We start from the raw sequence: 19,106 nt of genomic DNA, 5'->3' as shown, positions 1-19,106 counted from the left end.
CAAGTTGGTAAATTACGGACCTCCACACGATATGCATAAATCACTGTCCTTACGGTAACGTAAACCTCAAATCGCATACAAAAATTTTAATTCTTATCAGCATAAAGCAACAAATAGGAAGATAATGCATGTCAACGAGAGATATTACTAATTATATGATTATAGCACAAAAAAAAAAAAATAAAAAACCTAAAACATATCCAAATCAAGAAGAAAAAGATAGCAAGTAATATTTAAAATAAATTTTATTAAAAAATTTTACTGAAGATTCATTTTTTTCCATTTTTTTTTTTCATTTCCATTTCAATTCGAATTCGATTTGCTCATTGACAATGAACAAATTGCTAAATTAAAGTAAATTTTATAAATTTTTTTTAATATTAATTTTTTTCGTAAAATTACATCAATTGCACTTGCACACGGTGTTACAGCGAACATAGCATAATATTAGGCGTATAACATCTACTAAATAACTAATTAATTTAAATTAAGAAACAAAATATTACAGCAGCGAATAAGAAAATATCAGTTGTATTAACAGTTAAATTCTTTTATTTATCCCTAATATTTTTAAAAAAAATGGCTCTGACTTGGCAACTGAAACCATGCAAGCCAAACTGGAAAACATTTAAAAAAAAAAAATAGAAAAATCTACAAAATTTGAACTTTTTATTTTCTAATTTTTTTCGATTACGCCGTTTTGTAGCCCATCCATTATAGTACAAAAAAGTAAGAACGGGACTGTCTTCAACTCAACGATTTTTTCAGGCAACAATATGTGGTACATACGAAAACTTTGGTGAAATTTAAAGCTTCTATCTGATAAACGGAGGAAGTTATGACAAACAAACTCTGTTCTAAAAAATCGGTTGCATGAGGGACATATGCTTTAGTGGTCCGATTCCACTGGTTCCCACAAATGTATAAGCGGACACTTAAGTATACCCGCTCACTATATTTCACATAAACTATATTAGTTGTGAGAAACACAATGCTTAAAGAGCATTGTCCCTTCAACAATTCTTTACTCTATTATTGGGTGAACAAACCTGCAAGCCAGAAGTTTGTGCAAAGATACCTACAGAATCTATAATTTTTGTTTGAATAACAAGTAGCAATATATTTTAAAAATTTTCCAGAATCCTTTCCTTCAGATCAGAGCCATGCTCAGTGTGTTGGAAGCACGCCGAACCCTCCACAGTAGTAGATAGGACTTCGCTCACCGCTATTTTACTGTAATGGGGGTTCGTTCATCTCTAAGACTCGCCGCAACATTGATATGTTTGTCCTCGTCCAACATTTCAGGCATAGCGAATACGTATTTTTTTGTTCTGGTGGTTTGTTCTGGAGAATGCATGTATGCGAAGCACCTTTGATTCCAATTTCGGTGTACTACTGTTCTGATACTGCAACCAGTTTGGTTTATCCTGCGACTTCAACACACATGGGGATTCAGTGCAAAGTTTAGAGAAACTTGCTTTGATTAATTTAAAGTGCTAATATTGCTCAGCCTATCAATTTAATTATATTGTACGTGCTGAATTGAAGAAGTAAAGCGATTTTTTAGTTTGTCCTGTAACATTCGCACCTTGCTTGCTGAATACCAGTGATGTGTTAACGCCACAGTCAGTAACAGAGGAGCTGATTTGTTGGTTTGTTTATCTTTTTTGTGGAAATTGCGACGTTTTCTTCTTTTGTAATCTATGAATAAGCCGGAGCCTCTTATCTCTCTGTTATTCCACTTTATGTTATCAATCACTTCCTGGCAGCAGCGCCCCTTGCTGCCGTAAGGCGGCTACCGCGCAATGCATGCGTGCTAGTGACTCAGTTGTGGAGTTTGGCTAAGCACTCACACCAGTTACAAGCTGGCTACCCTTGCAATGGCTTTAGATCCAATAGTGGTAAAGAAACTCGGAACAGCTTATTGAATATCAAAAAATCGGAGAGAAAGACAAATAGAATTGCAAACAAAAATATTGTTTTAGGACATTTATTTTTTATTATCTGGTAGCGCTGATTCAAATGGGAATGCCAAAACACGGTTTATATCAAAGTGTCAAAATGGCGGAGAAGAAGAAGTGAAACTACCTCGCTATATCTACATATTTGTATCACACAGACAATTTTAAATATTAAGGCTGGGTACTAGTTTGCCTAAATTTTAGGGACCTAAACTAATATTCCACTGGAACTTTCTAGCACTGCTATAATTTAGACAAAAAGCTGTCAAAACTGTGCGAGTTAATTTAAAACTAATTATTCTTTGTTTATACAAACAATACAAAACTGTAGTTTACTCAGAAATGCATGCTTCTACAGGATAGCGGTCATGGGAGGAAAAGTATTCTTAGATCACAGAACAGGAAAATGCAGAGCCTCTACCTTGTAGGGCTTTCGAACGTCGTGGAGGACATGAAGAGGGACGCTTGCTTTCATCTCAACTTGAACACGGTTACATTGGGTATGTTTCAAATAACTAATTTTAGGAAGCGGTGGGGATGTTGAGATATATGTAACGTACAATCGATCGGACCTTAATCGCAGCAGAGATCATCGCTCTATGATCTATGATTTACTTAACTTGAATGGACAATAGCCATATATTTGCATATACGATATTGAAAAATCAATATTTTTGTTTTTGAAATTTGACATTTGAATTTATGTAGGTTGCATGGCGGAACTATACAAGGTGGCTGCACGGGACAGCTGATTTTGTACTTTTTTTGATTTGATACATCAACTTCCGTCGCAGTGCGATTTTCACATTAGCCCATCGAATTTAGAAAAACAAAGTACATGGAACTTTTATTTATGTTAGTAAGTATGTCCACCATGCTGCCACCTTTTGTAGTTCCGCCATGGTATGTTGAAAAGTATGCTCATAAAAATTCTAAATTTTTATTTTGCGCTGCCTTGCCGACAGGTTCCAATAATTTCATAAAACTTACTCGAATTTTTAAATTTTACCGAAAATTTTTTGAAACTGTGGTTTGTATATTTTTAGTAACAAAATTCATAGACGTTGTTTTTTAAAATATCGAAAATAGAAAAAGAAGTTTTTTTTCGAAATTTAATCAGAATTGCCACTGCTATCATCGTGCTCGCTACTGTATATTTATGCACTTAAAAACTAAGGAAAAAAATCATTTAATTTAAAATTATATTTAAATCAAACTATTAAATGAGATAATAAAAATTTAGAAATTAATTTACTGTGCTTAAGGAATAATAAAAAACCTTTTTGTATAAAAATATTAGGCATTGTTTCATTAGAAATTTTTTTTTATCATTACACAAATTTGCACCCGTGCGTTCAACCTATACATACTAAATACATATATACATTATTAGTTTTTTTTTTTTTCATCATATAAATGGCACGGAATTGGAATGTCGAATTGTGAAACCTGCCAGGGTTTCTAAATTATTGAAATTTCTTTAAAGAAAAAAAAAACGCGCACAAGGAAGCATATTTGCATGCGTGCTTAAAGTTACAGTGTGTTATTTCGATAATCAATATATCAAATATTGGAATGCTTATGATTTTTTAGCAAATTTAACATTTTTGTTTTTTTTATATGGTTTTATTGTTTTTGTTATTGGAAAACATACTAGCTTACAACTACATCACTTTTGATTGCTGTTGCCATGAAGTAAAAAAAAAAAAATACAAGCACATATTTTAGCTCAAATGAGGCAAATTGTAAAGTGAAGATAAAATTAATTCGCAACAGAGTTTTTATATAAAGAAATTTTAGCAGAGAATATTTAAGAATTAATCTTGTATAAATTTACAGTGACAATGCATGCGGTTTGCTTAACATATTTAAAAAAATAACAACAAAAACAAACCTTGTTTACTGCCATTTTACTAAAGTTGAAGCTGCACCTTGTTGAGAGCACCGTATCACATGGTCGTCAGCAACTAATCGCTATGTTAACACGCCTGCGCAGCCGCTTTCTGTTAATACCTCTCGCCGCTGTATGCCACATGACGCGCTGAACTTTGGCACTGCTAATTGTACATTGCGCCCATGCGTGGGCGGTTCATTAATTTGCACAAATGGTTGCAAAAATAGGCCTGACTTATATGCGCTCGAATAGACCTTCTATTGATGTTATGCGTTTCATGCGTTGATTGATGTTGCATGCGCGCTCCTAGCTTATGCCGATGATAGCGCACGCGCGTCTGCAAACACATGCTAATTGCTGCGTTCCAAACACACCCTGGTGCGCTATTTCGCACCTTAACTTATGTTAATGCTTGGAGCTTAGACAAATTTACTTTGCGCTGCAGTAAAATCGCAATGTGAAACAATTCGACCTGCGTTCCAGTAAATAGTGCTTTCAGCTTACCGCTTCACTAAATGATTTTTGCGCTTAAACGGCGTGCACTAAATAAAGCTCCACTTTGTTTACAACATAGTCGCCGACACACGACATTTAGTGCGCCTAGCATTACAGCAAATTTTGCAAAGCTGCTGCACCATTAAGCGCTAATCCATGATTCCAGCTGCGGTACGAAGATGCTGCTGCCGCATATTGTTGATAATTGTTGTACAATTGTTGTTGTTGTTGCTGCGCTACTTGTTGCAATTGCAGTTGTTGTTCTTCATTTAAATCTGTTGTAATATTCGATGCCTCATCTTGTAATTCGGGTGGCGTCAATTGGCTTTGCAGCAATTGTTGCTGTTGTGCGCTCAGCTTATGCGCGCTCGAACCGCCGGCGCTGCTATTTGTAGCGCTAGGCTGTTGTTGTAGTTGATAATGTTGTTGCATTGACTTAAGATAGGCTTTTCGCTGCTGTTGCTGCATCAACTGATGATGATGATGGTGGTGATGTGAAGCGGAAGAATGATGCGTATGCGTGTGATAATATTGGTCCAAATTTGTATCGTGTGTATTCCCATTGCTGTTGCTGGTGCCACTGCCACCACTTCCACTACCTGCGATATTGCTGTTGTGTAGCGTGTTAAGACCGGCAGCTGCTACTGCAGCAGCGGCGGCGGCACTACCAAAGATGCTGCTACTACCAGTCGCGGCATTCATATTCACATTGCGCAGCATCTGGTCAGCACGCCCTTAAGCCAATGGGTACTGGTGATGTCACAAACTAGTCGTACCGGCTGGCGCATGATAACCCAAACTTTGATAGTATGAATCCTGTCCTAAGGCCGCGTGTGAGTTCGTCAATGGGCTAAGTGCATTATAACCGGGATATTGACTCATATCATACATTTTAATATCCGCCTTTGATTCAGGCAGCAGACGATTGATCGAGAACGGGTGGCTGGATGGCGTATAACCGGTTGGTTCTTGCTTCAAATGATGCATGGAGGGATGATAATCGCTTATCAACGATGGATGGCATCTATTCACCATAGCAGAGAGTTCTTCATGCTGTAGCTGATGATGTTGCTGATGATGATGACTGGGCGTATGTTGCGCCTGTTGACCCAAACACAGTTCGGCATTCGCTTGCATCATAGCCAACTGATCACGACTCACCGCACTGCCGAGAACACTACCCGGTCCACCAATTGCAGAGGTGGTTATATCTTTAGCGTGATGATGCTGCTGATGACCATCTAATCGTGAGTGGTGATGATGTAAATGATGCGAATCTTCATGATCCTTTTTACCCGGACTTGTCGCATCGAGACTACTGTGTGATGGACTTTTGTGTAGTTGACGCAACGCTTCCTTCTTCTCATCCTTAAAACGTTTCTGACGTCGCAAATAACAACCATTCTCAAACATATTGCCCGAATCTGGATGTAGCGTCCAGAAGGACCCCTTACCTGGCTTATCGGGTGTGCGTGGTATTTTCACAAAACAGTCGTTGAACGACAATGAATGACGTATGGAATTTTGCCATCTTTGTTGATTCTGACGATAAAACGGAAATAAATCCATAATGAATTGATAAATTTCCGAGAGGGTAAGCATACGTGAAGGATTATTTTGTATCGCCATTGTGATTAGCGAAATATATGAATAGGGCGGCTTGGCGTGTGTATAGCTACGTCGGTATGTGGTTGGCTTATCGATACGTGCGCGATTTAATGAATTCGGTGAGCCTGCATCCAATTCGCGGGCACTCGCTGCTGCCGCCATCGAGGAATAACCACCCATGGCAGCCATAGTTGACATGCCGGCACCCATGCAATTGCCCATATTACCCAGCGGTGAACCCATAGAGGCATAACTCATCGAGCTGGGCGTCATACAATTACCAGCCATCGAGTTCATTGCAGCTGCGGCGCTCATGCCACCGCTCATACTAGCGACAGCTGCTGCGGATTCGAGTGCACCAAACGCGGCCGTTTGTGGTGACACGGATGACATGCCACCGACGGGCATGGCCATAGAATTCATTGCGGTATAGGCGCTGCGTGCTAGTGGACTCATTGTGCCACCATTGCTAGTTGGATGATTGGTATGTGGATGTGAGTGGTTACCGCCGCCGCTGCCACCTCCACCTCCTCCGCCGCCGCCACCACCAGAGTTTGTGCCGCCGTTAGCGCTGCTTGATCCACCACCACCACCGCTTCCAGCTCCGACGCTACTGCTCATACTCACCGGCGGTCCTTGAGTAGGCGCCTCGGAGTAGAGCTTTTGCATGATGTCGATCGTCGTCTGGTGGGGCGATCCCTTCAGAAAACTATTTAACAATTGCGCCGTTATGTTGGCGGCTGTTTATTTGTTGCACGCGTGAAAAATAAAAAATACCCGACGGTACTAAGAATAGCGCGTGCGCTTATTAGCTTCACGTGATTGGTAGTTAATTGGCGTGTTTTTGAGCACTCTAAATATTTTCGCGTATTTTTTTTAATAAAGATTTTACTTTTTAAAAATTTTATTGTTTTTTGAGCGTATGCGCTTAAAATTTTTTTCACTTTATCTTCGAAACGCCTTTATTTTCGCTACATATTTACTTGAGCGCATCCAGTTCTCACCTGTGGAAAACGAGCTTTGTAACGCGCATGCACCTGGCTGTAACAGCGCTTTTGTTTTTCTAATGTTTTTTTTTTTTTTCAAGAAACTCGGCGCAGATAATTTTGTCAATTTGTTCAATTCAAATATCTAATAATCAATTTTGCGCCCCTCTTCTTTAACATAATTTTAATAGCACACTTTGCACTTCTTGCACTGTATGCTTTACTAAGCACTTTTTAAATTTTTTCAAAACAAATTTATTGGTTTTGGTAATTTTCTTATCGTGTCAATAATATTCTTTCTATTCGCGCGGTCACTATAACGATTTTCAAACACACACTAATAATATTTGAAATTTCGTTGATCGTTTACACGAAATTTTTTCGCTTCTGTTGTGCGTATGAACGTGTCGCCGCGTCAAACGCGCTAGCCATGCACTATAATTGGACAATGTAATCAGACAAACAATGGATCTAGAAATCGTTATAGAAACATATCCACCGAAGTAACGTTTTGTAACTTGACTCAGGCGGTTTACACAAAACAATTCGGTTGTCCGTTTCTACTACTTTTCCGGCAGCTGTGCGCGCTCGAGTACTCTTTGGCTTGAGCTCTTCAATGTGACTGTTTGCAGAGGGGAATGTCTGCTTACTATTTGGCTTACTAACAAAAATATGAAGCGACGACGGTAAGCGGCAGCAGCGACAAAGGCAAAAAACAAAACATAAACCAGTAACGCGCTCTATAGTGACCGATAGCACCAATACAGAGGCGCGTTCACAAAATATATATTTGCAATGCACAGAAAACGCCATGCATAAGAACGCGCGCCTGTATTAGTATGTGTGTGTGGACGCACTCCACACCTTGGTGGTAGCAAAATGAGTCTTCACATTAAAGAAAAACCAGTTTGCGGCACATTTAATCATTACACGTCACTTTCCTGAAAGTGTATGCGCGCTGAATGGTACCAACTCAGCGCGCACCCCACACTTTCTAGCAAGCGCTCAAAAGCGAGACAACTATATAGCGCAGCTAGCGCGCGCTTCAAGTAGCTCTCTTGCGTACACATAGCGCTGTGCAGATGCAAACACACAGATTTATACACATACTAGCACACAAGAAAATACTGCCGATATGCATGTGAAAATTAAGCATTAAACGTACGCCATACAAGTTATGCTATACACACAGCGCACGCGTATTGGCTATTAGTTGTTGTTTTTTAAGTATATATTGTATAACCGGATAACGTGCTCTTGTGTTAGTGTGTGTATGTGCGCACCTTATCGGTTGCCAAGACAACGATGTGGGTGGAGTTCTGGCGTGTGACACGCCTACATTTGTTACGCGCCACATCGCTCATATTCCTTCAGATGTACGGGCACACGCGCCACAAAACACACGCACGTGCCCCAACCACTTTCCAATAGCGCACTCTCTGACAGTTTGACATATTCCATTGTATTTTGTGAATGTGAATACTCAATTGGATATCTCCATTATAAGCGTCAATGCGCTTTCATGCAATGCGCCTACATTTTGTTGAACGCGCTTTAAAATGCTAATAAAAAAATTGCAGTTCTCGTTTTTATTGCGATGTTTTTGAGGTCACCGCCGTCGTAGCACCCAAAGCACTGAGCCCACCTCCGCCTTTTTAGCCATCAGTTTACTGCAATCGATAAGTGCGCTCTCTCCGTATGCGTCATTCATAACTTTCTATAACATTACACACCCCAGTTTTTTTCCCTTTCGAATATTATTTCGAATTCTCACTTTGATTTCCATTCGAAGCGCCACTGCAATATCCAGCGCTTTCCAATATCAAATCAGTCGGGGAACGCGCGCCAATATCTAATAATAACTGCAAAGTTTGCTGTGGACGCGTCGTGGAACATGCCGCATAGAGAGCGCTATGGCAAAATTAATCCTCGCTGAAAAAAAAGCTCGAAGTTAGAGCATATTTTTAGCTACTGCAGCACTCAGATAATCACTTTTGACATGGCGTACCAGCAGCAGCTGCTACAGCAATGGCAGCAGATGTAAAATGAAAATGCAAAAAGGGTCGCATTTGATTTGAATTGAAAATTTGTATGAGACTTACATATTTGTTGTTGCTTTCTATTCAACCGCAATTACAACTTTTTGCTGTATTATTTCAGTTTCTTTTATGTGTATGCTTCTTCTTTTTATTCATCACCTCCTTACTGTTGTACTCACTGTCGCTGCTTGAGTTTTGTTTAACGTTTTTTCACTCTTGTGTAAATAGTTGTTGTTGTTTTTGATTTTTTTTATTGAATTTTTAATGCAATCGCCTTGTGTTCAAATTTTCGAACTGGAATGTGCCATTTTTGAGGTTAAGGTAAAGCTATACCAATGTCACAATCGATGCCATAAGTGCAAACGTTTTGAGGCGCGTATAACGAAACAACACAAGCGCGTCACTGTTCATTACGTCTCGTGTCGCGCGTTACATGGTGCATTGTTTATGACGCCGGGCGCATTGTAAAAGTCATCAAAATAGCTTGAACGCTTCATTATAATCGATTAGCCATTGTATGCGGTGCGACTTCTTTAATGATTATCACTGACTACTAAATAATGATTGCTGTAATTGCTGGTGGACATTATTTATGATTATTGCTATTATTCTTATACAATTACATATGTGTGCTGTGCTATGCTGTGCTACGTGTTATCGGTGGATCGGTGGTTTAATTAACTATGCTAAATAAATTCAATATTGAAAGTGTTAGTGCCTGAGTGCCGAGGTCAGCCAGAAATATTTGACATAAACAGTCCAGATTATCTATTAACTTAAACATTTATATACATACATACATACATATGTCCCTATGTATGAATGTATGTTAAGCCAATTAATTTTATTCGAAATGAAAACCATCGACAAACATTAATCGTAATTGACTACGCATTTGAAGCAATGCGAATAAGTTCCTGATACACGGCCGTATTAAGCAAGCCAAAAAAAGCGAAACTAAACAATAGTCAAAACACATAAAAAATATTGTAAAAATAACATAGTTAAATGCAAATAAAATACAAATATATAAATTTTTGTATCTAACACGATATCCTAAACCATTAGAAAAATCCTGTACCGATGTGGGTAATGTTTTGCGCGTAGTCATGAACCGTCGGTTCGGCCTGTTGAAGAAACATAGCTTTAAGAACAATTAAGTGCGCTCTAAGTTAAATTTAAACTTTGTTAAATCTGCTCATCTCCCACTAAAAGCAAGGTTACTAGTGATAGCAAAAGGAGTCAAAAAGTAAAACGAGGCCGAGTTAGTTAGCCTTACATTACAGAACCTCCAAAAAGTTAACCAAAATGGCCCAAGGCTACCAAATTTTTTTTTGTATTTAAGAGCTACCATTTTTTCAACTATCCAACAAGCATTGAATGCGAGACATTTCCAGTTTTCGAATTAATATTCAACATAATTGTCAAACTATTCTTCAACCTTTTAGAACTTTATAGTTCTTAAGTTCTTATCCAATCTTTGAGAAATTTTGTGAAACTCAAAGCTCTCTATTTTATTTAAAACTTTATTTTCCAATTATTCTCTAGCCTCTGAGAAACTTATTCTCTATTGATCTCCAACATCATTCTTATATATATTTTGAAAATTGTAAAGGTAGTTTCCCAATCTATATTCAGCCAAAGTCTATAGTTAATATCCCACATTGGGTGAGCTGAAACAATAAGTTCAAATAATAAGTATCTCTAAGATAGCCCCACTATACCCGACAGTGGTTTCTCAATAAATATTTGGGATGGGCATCAAATCTTCTCGTTTGCTGAGAAGTATAGGCCTCGTATATGTGCTGACCGTATCCATAGAAAATGGTCTAGAAGTTTAAAGTGGTCATATTAATCGCTCCCGAGATGATCGCGGTAGTTACTTAATGGTGCTTTGTTACCGGAATGTACCGGAAAACGATCAACATCGATAATACTCCCCAAAACTTCGGGGAGTGTCTTCATCTTTACTACAACAACAACAAAAACTCTCCTTCGCTGTTCGGCGCAGTGCTCACATTCGAAGAGGGTGTTGCGTCTAATTTTCCAAGGTGCAAGCAGTTCGGCTTTTCAACTCTGCCCATTCTATGCATATATTTATAGAAGTAACCGTGTCTGGTTAGAGACTGAGTAAGCTAAAAGTTGACTTCCCCGTGTGGTCGTCCCAACCATGGGTTCAATTCAGGAATTAGTTACCTTGTCCAATTTTCTACGTTGCTGTTGCTCGACTGTTTTTTGCCAGCGTGGAATCTATTCTTCTCGCGCCAGTATGACAAAAGCAGCTCTACTCCCTTCCGTCCCGCTGTCGTAAATTGCTTTAATTTCCTCAGTGAGAAGATATATCAGTATGATTCCCGCTATTCGCATTGTCTCTCTGCCTTGGACCGATGTATGGGTTTTTCAGTTCTTCCGGTATTTCATTGTGTTCGCACAGATTTCTGCGAGAGTATAGATTGCGAGGCCGATGCAAGCAGCTTCCTTTGACATCGCTTTGGACCGCCAGTGTTAGCCATTATTTTACCAAGCCCTTTCGCAGGCTCCTCGTATGTGCACTGAGAAAATGAATCCATTTTTGCTGTTGCTAGCTAGAGACTGTTGTCAGCCATTCACCTATTTACACTACGCATGATCTGATTTAGTTTCAGCTGTGCCAGCTTGCAGATTGGTGCTGTTATGCTGCCACGTCGTCTGCAAAAGCGATGAGGAAGGTGCTTTCCGACATGTCCAATGGAGTAAAACTGTGTTAAGGGATATTCCAGAGATCGATACATAGTACCGAACCCTGGCCTTCTCCGTCTGTTAAATATGCCTTTCTTTGGCCGTGAGTAGTTTCATACATTAAATACCAGTCTCTCGGGTGGTCCCTTAAGATTTCTAAAAAATATTGCAGTACCTTGAAAGTTGTCGGCCACCTGACTGAGTTAAAGGCGTTTTTGACGTCCAACGAGACAAGCAAGACTATCAGTCTTGCTTTGTAGCACGCTGTCTAGGTTTTTTGACTGCGTCTATCACTTCTGCTATAGCATCTATGGTAGAGTGCCCTCTCCGGGAGACATGCTATCGGCGAGGAATTATTCTTCAGTCCTCTAATACTCTCAGGAGGCGTTACTTCAGGAGGCTCTCCAGCAATTTTTCTGCAGTGTGCGGTAAGGCGATGAAGAATTGGTTTATCCTTTCCCTTTTGGAATGAGAACTAGCCGTGCTGTCTTCCATATGAGTTGGTAGTATTCATGAAGCGCTATGAACTAAAAATTATATAAAGATTTGCTTAAATTTTATGTAAACAATGCTGCATTAGAATCTTTCATTTGAGTCCAGTTTTAGATCCCACTTAAGTTTCCTTTCTAATTTGTGGTATTCTACTTTAAAGTTTTTTCTGCAAATTTTTTTAAAACAAGACACATGACAGAAAATATTCAAAAAATATAAAAGCAGAAAAATTGAAAATTTTCTGCGGTATATAACAAAATAGGGACTCGCATCTATTACATTTGCGCCCTCCTTCTTCTGGCCTCTCCATCTATTTTGGTGGTGTCTGCCTTGCAATACAGCCGGATTCTAGGGTAAGTGCCTACTCCGGCACTACCAGTGTTATAAAATACCTATCTCCGCTTGGAAACTAGAAACCTTTCTAAGGCCTATGCCATTTGCAACTTCTATGTAAATCTGATATCTGATTCAATCGTTATAGCTAGAGTCTTAGCCTGGCAAGTGCAGGCCACGAGCATAAAACCCATATGCCCTTCATCTGCTATCACTGACTAGGCCTAAATCAAAAGCATGATAAGAGGAGTACCTTAAAATTCTATGTCAGTATAATTGGGTTCTGCATACGGAGTAGCGCAACTTCGTCCTTTGGTAACCGAAGTATATCCGCTTCACGCACCACCTCAAGCCATGCGCACATGGCTTGCTTCTCGGAGTTTTGAACAACTCCTTCTAGCCACCTTCAAAAACCCGATATTATTGTACGCCATCAACTTAGCCCCAATGTACCACTTCTATAAATCGAAGGATGGAAGTGTTTTATTACTTGATTTGTCTTGAAACATACTGAGCATGAAGCTTCCTTTTATAGATCTCCAGCTTTTCCAAAGAAATTGCTTGGCCAACAGTAAGTATGGAAGCATAAAAAGTTCGATACAGGGTGTTGTGTGCAACACTGAGACCCAAAGGCGTAGAATTGATTGGACCTTAACAATGCATGTCCAGACATGGTAAATCTGCTATATACCAGATTTTCACAATGCGCGAGATTTAAACAAGTGATTTGACACGCTTTACCTCTGCGTCGGCTTCAGAGCAGCTTTGGGCGGTGCGAAAATTAATTGCCTTATATAATGATAAGTTTGAATTTGAGTTTCTGCAAAACTTATATAGATTTGTCAAATGGCGTTAAGAAACCGAATCACCTCCGTAAGGATTGGGAAGGATTTCTCCAAGAAACTCTAAAACAAATGAGGCTTCAGACTAGACTCCTTATCGTGTGACTTCCTCAACCTTATGATGCAGAAATAATTATAACAGCAGATTTAAATATATCGACTAAGGGCGTGGAATTTCTGGCATATGCCGTCGATATTATTATGACCTAAGCACATGCGACAGTAAGTTCTGGCTTCTTAGATATAGATAAATGGGTGAAGAACGGGGGTCTTTCGATAACCTAGGATAAGACGAAAAACAAATTGCAAATACTGCCGAAATAGTTTTTTTTTTTTTGTAACTTGGTTTTTCAATCTTTCATAGTTTTGTGAAGCAAGACACATAGTTTAAGGGGTTATAACTGCTTTTGCAGACAAAACTATACGACAACAGCTGCAGAGCCGAAGGGATCAGTGAAAGGAACTATTGGGCTAATAAAAACTAAAATAACCGAGCTACACTAAAACGACGATTCCGATTGTATTTGCAGGGATACATTTTTTTTTTTCATTTCTCCGAAACCCTTTCAACATTCTTTTTCAACTTTCTTTTTCAACCCAGTGTAAGCTACAACCAAGTGTTGTTGTTGTTGTAGCAGTGCTTCGCCCCACCTAAAAGTGCGACCGATCACAAATAGTCATTAATGTCCTCTAACGGGAGTCCAAGGAAACTTGCAGTTTCAACAAGGGTGGACCATAATGAGAGGGGTGTTAGAGGCGTTGGTTCCACATTACAATTAAAGAGATGGTTGGTGTCATGTGGGGACACATTGCAAGCGAGGCATACATTTTGTATGTCGGCGTTGATTCTGGATAGGTAAGCGTTTAGCCTGTTACAGTATCCAGAACTAAGTTGAGCTAGAGTCACTCGCGTTTCCCTGGGGAGTATGCGTTCCTCTTCCGCAAGTTTTGGGTACTGTTCTTTGAGTACTGGATTCGCCGGGCAATTCCTGGCATAAAGATCCGGCGCCTGTTTGTGGAGTTCACTGAGGACCTGCTTGTGTTTTTTTGCTTCATACGGCTGAGTTCTCAGATGCCGTATTTCCTCATAATGCTTACGGAGATGACTCCTTAAGCCCCTAGGCGGTGTTGGCTCATCAATCAGATGTCTGTTGGGAGTCACAGGTTTCTGGGTATTAAACAGGAACTGTTTGGTTAGCATCTCATTTCTCTCCCTGATGGGGAGTATTCTCGCCTCATTATGTAGATGGTGTTCTGGGGACATAAGAAGACAGCCCGAGGCAGTTCTGAGAGCAGTACTTTGGCAGGCCTGTTGCTTCTTCCAGTGGGTAGTTTTTAGGCTTGGCGACCATATAGGGGACGCGTAGCATGCAAGCGGCTGAACGAGTGTCGTGAGCTTATGCGTCAAAAAATTTGATGTTATGTATAATTCAAAATTTAAGTATTTTGAGTTAGCTCACTTTACGTCTAGATTTTTGGCATTCCAGGTATAGTTTCATTTTACGCACATTCATATATACCAAAATACATAAAAGAGGATGCAAACACATTCATAAACATAATAAAACAAAAGAACTAATAACCATCCCTAAGTTGTTGCGATTATTTAAACAATTAACAGAACAATGCAACGAAAGGGTTAAGTCTGATAAAAGTAATTTTTGGTGTAAACCACATAAATGCAAAAGTATAAACAGAACACCCATATGCGGCCAAAATGAAGTTTGGGACGGTCGTTTAGAAAATGTTTGTTAAATAAAAATGCATGTATGTACATTAGGGTGGTTAAATCCTTTTTACACATGTTTCCGATACCAAAAATTTCTATGAAACAAACTTCTATGGATCATAAGTCCAAATATATATAGATTCGTTAATGAGATAAGCATTCATACACACAGATTAAAAAAAGAACAAAAATTATCACAACCTTCGATTTCCCAAAATATTTTCAAGATATCTACCCAGGTCGTTAGCTTATTTCCAAATAGCGCAGTCTCTAAATTGAGTAATGCCCTAATGTGCAGATTTAAGTTGTTCTATTTTAATAGTTTAGGTATGTATGTTTGTATATTACACATTCATGGCACGCATAATAGCTGAGCAAGCAAATAAGTCAAGGCAATCATGTTTAAATAGATAAGTAATAGAAAAACCGAAACCATCCATAATCCATTTACAACCAGACAATAGCCTGATAAGTTTGAGTTTAAGGAAAAGAGGATATATTTCAGAATTTTTGCTGCAACGTGTATTTCGCAAGGTAGCAGAATACGAAATAATAAAATAAATAAATAAATTTAAGGCGCGATAACCTCCGAAGAGATCTAAGGCCGAGCTTCTCTTCCAATTTACGTCGTGCTCCTCTTGATTTTTCCCTACAAATTGGCCGGACGGGACCTACATGTTTTATGCCGACTCCGAACGGCATCTGCACGGCAGATGAGTTTTCACTGAGAGCTTTTCATGGCAGAAATACACTCGGAGCGCTTGCCAGACACTGCCGAGGGGCGAACCCGCTTAGAAAAATTTTCTTCTAATTGAAAAATTTTATTTCTAAAATTTTGATGTTGCTTTGCCCGGGAGTTGAACCCAGGGCATACGGTGTGATAGACGGAGCACGCTACGATCACACCACGGTGGCCGCAGAATACGAAATAACGAAAGAAATAAACGTAGGAAATAGCACTGGACATACAATACAGCATCAAAAAACTAAGCAAAATTCAGCGGGCAGCACCTAGATCTTGTCCAACGGAGGCGACAAATGTTGTCCTTAACCAGCTCTCCATTGGCCCTCCATACAGCAACTAGCTCTTCGAATTTATTAGAAGCAAAGCAAATGAGTTAAAACAACTATATGCCACTGATTTAGAAGAAACTTTTGCAGAAGAATGCGTTCATTTGGCGCATTTTTTAAAATCTGACATCGCGGCCGAGCATTCTATTTCTGCGAGAACACCTAAAGGTTTGTTGCAGTTAATAACAAGTAAGGAGGGGACTGTATTCGGCTGTGCCGAAGACTTCATACCTTTCATGAATGGGGCTGAAAAATAATCGTATCCCGTTCGTAATCTCCAAATAATCGGATGTATAAGATAAGAAATATATAGTGAACAGATGTACATACCTAAACGATTTTTAAGATAAGTATAAAATAAAAAATAGGTAGGTACTTTGTGTGAGGATGCAAAGTTTCAGGTTTTTTGTGGTCTGCATGTAAAAACTATGACTACGAATCACGTATTTCAAGAATATATGACGTAAGCGTAACTACTTGATGAAATTTGATGAATTTTGAAGCTTCTAGCCGTAAAAAAGGGGCAAAAATGACAGTTCATATGGGGTATATAATATATATACCACCGATCTCTATAATTTTTTCAACAATATACGCTATATACGTAAGCATTTGGTGAAATTTGAAGCTTCTAGCTGTTAAAATGGGGCTGAAATTGCGAAAATATATATATATATATATACTATATATATATAATATACTAGCAGAACCGGCAGACATTGTTCTGCCCTAAATTTGGTCTATCTGCATACATTTTAATAAGCTTTTTCTGTCTAACTCTGCCCTCCCCCTTCTACAATTTTTCCTAATCCTTTTATTTACTCCTCCCTCCATCTTTTTCGCTTCATCTATCTCCATCGTCTCATTCTATCTCTTTCTCAGCCTCCTTCTCTCCTTTCTCTTCTCTCTTCCCTCAAGTTCTTCTTATTCTTCTTCATCCCTTATTTCCAGTTCCAGAGGGTGGTATGTATTTTGTTCAAATCCCCTTCCGAGTCTCAGTCCCAGTCCCACTCCGAGTCTCAGTCTCAGTCCTAGTCCAAATCCCAGTCACAGTCCGTCTCTGGTCTACTTCCCGAAAAAAGCGATGGTAAATTTATATACCAAACTAAAAATTTCATGGCGATCTTTCTATCCGTTCTCCAGTTATGGAGTGACAATCAAAATGTACACTTCTTTTTATATATATAGAAGATATACCACCATATATATACATATACCACCGATCTTTATGATTTTTTCAGAGAACAATATCTGCTATATACGTAAACATTCGTTGAAATATGAAGCCTCTAGCTCTTAAAATAGGGCAGTAATTACGAAAAATTTCTTATCTGAACAATCGGTTGATGGATATATACTATATATACGACCGATCTCATCAGACAACAATATGTGCAATACACGAAAGTATATGGTGAAGTTTGAAGCTTCAATCTGATAAATTGAGAAAGATGGGACAAAAATCCTCTTTTTCTGAAAAATCGCTTGTATGGAGGATATATGCTATAGTGGTCCGATCCGGTCTGTTCCGAAAAATGTCTAATCGGACACCGTAATACACTCGCTCACCAAATTTTATCAAGATATCTCAAAAATTCAGGGACTAGTTTGCATACAAACAGACAGACGGATAGACGGACAGACGGACATGGCTAAATCAACTCAGCTCTTCATCCTGATTATTTCGGTATACTTAATGGTGGGTCTATCTATTTTCCTTTAAGGACTTACAATTTTGGGATTCGTGACGAAAATAATATACCATTTCATTTTCATGAAAGGTATAAAAAGTTTTAATATTTCATGCATGTTCCCGAATGTGGAGATAATATTAAGAATTTTTTTGACAATGAGTGTTACCAACTGCAGCGGCGAAACGTAATTTTCAGCACTTAAAATAGTAAAAAATTACTTGCGCTACACGCTCCGTCAGCAGAAACCTACAGCTCCCTCGCTAATGTACATAGAAAGTGATTATTTCAAACTATTAAATTTGTAGAAATTGTAGAAAGACTTGCAAACGCTATAGCACGAAAAATGATTTTTGTATAATATGTAAATCACTAATCAGTTGCAAAAACGCTTCACTTGTATAATGCCTGCCTCTCGTCTTTTTTCACATGATGGGGGCGCGTCCTGATTATTAGCCTAGGACGGTCAGAACTCTTGATCAGGCGCTGACTGGCCATACTTATAATCATTCCTGCGCAACACTGTTAACTCTTAATTTCAAAATCTTAAATGAGTTAATTTTATTCATGGCATAAAATGTTCAATTGAGCTACTAGATACATAAATAAAATAAAAATACTACTTTAATCTCCTTTAACTCAAATTCAAATAAATTTCTTTAAAATGGCTTTACCTATTATTTTACTGAATAGAAATGTGAATAGCTGGGTAATTTTATTTGAATTTTGTTCAATAGATTTTGAATAGTAATGGAAACGGCCGTTTTGTGGTATATATATATGTACATACATATCAAGCTGCCCCAATGTTTAGAGAAAACAAGTGAGGAAGGCTAAGTTCGGGTGTAACCGAACATTACATACTCAGTTGAGAGCTGTGGAGACAAAATAAGGGAAAATCACCATGTAGTAAAAAGACCCTAGGGTAACCCTGGAATGTGTTTGTATGACATGGATATCAAATGAAAGGTGTTAATGAGTATTTTAAAAGGGAGCGGGCCTTAGTTCTATAGGTGGACGCCTTTTCGGAATATCGTTATAAAGGTGGAACAGGGGTGACACTAGAATTTGTTTGTACAATATGGGTATCAAATTAAAGGTATTAATGAGGGTTTTACAAGGGAGTGGTGGTAGTTGTATATGTGAACGCGATTTCGAGATATCGACCAAAATGTGGACTAGGGTGATCCAGAACATCATCTGTCGGGTACCGCTAATTTATTTATATATGTATACCACGAACAGTA

At 38.7% G+C, this 19,106-nt stretch overlaps 1 protein-coding gene across 1 annotated transcript; it reads right to left on the bottom strand.

The window, feature by feature from the left end:
- Positions 1-227: 227 nt before the first annotated feature.
- Positions 228-7,553, bottom strand: fkh (fork head). Its single transcript, XM_067762361.1, is given in 1 exon segment — positions 228-7,553. A coding segment is annotated over 1 exon segment (2,166 nt). The 5' UTR covers positions 6,628-7,553; the 3' UTR covers positions 228-4,461.
- Positions 7,554-19,106: the final 11,553 nt, after the last annotated feature.

The sequence above is a fragment of the Eurosta solidaginis genome, chromosome 1, assembly GCF_040869045.1.
Source record: "Eurosta solidaginis isolate ZX-2024a chromosome 1, ASM4086904v1, whole genome shotgun sequence".
Taxonomy (NCBI): Eukaryota; Metazoa; Arthropoda; class Insecta; order Diptera; family Tephritidae; genus Eurosta; species Eurosta solidaginis.
The sequence above is the reverse complement of the archived record's forward strand: the minus strand, read 5'-3'. Positions and strand labels throughout refer to the sequence as shown.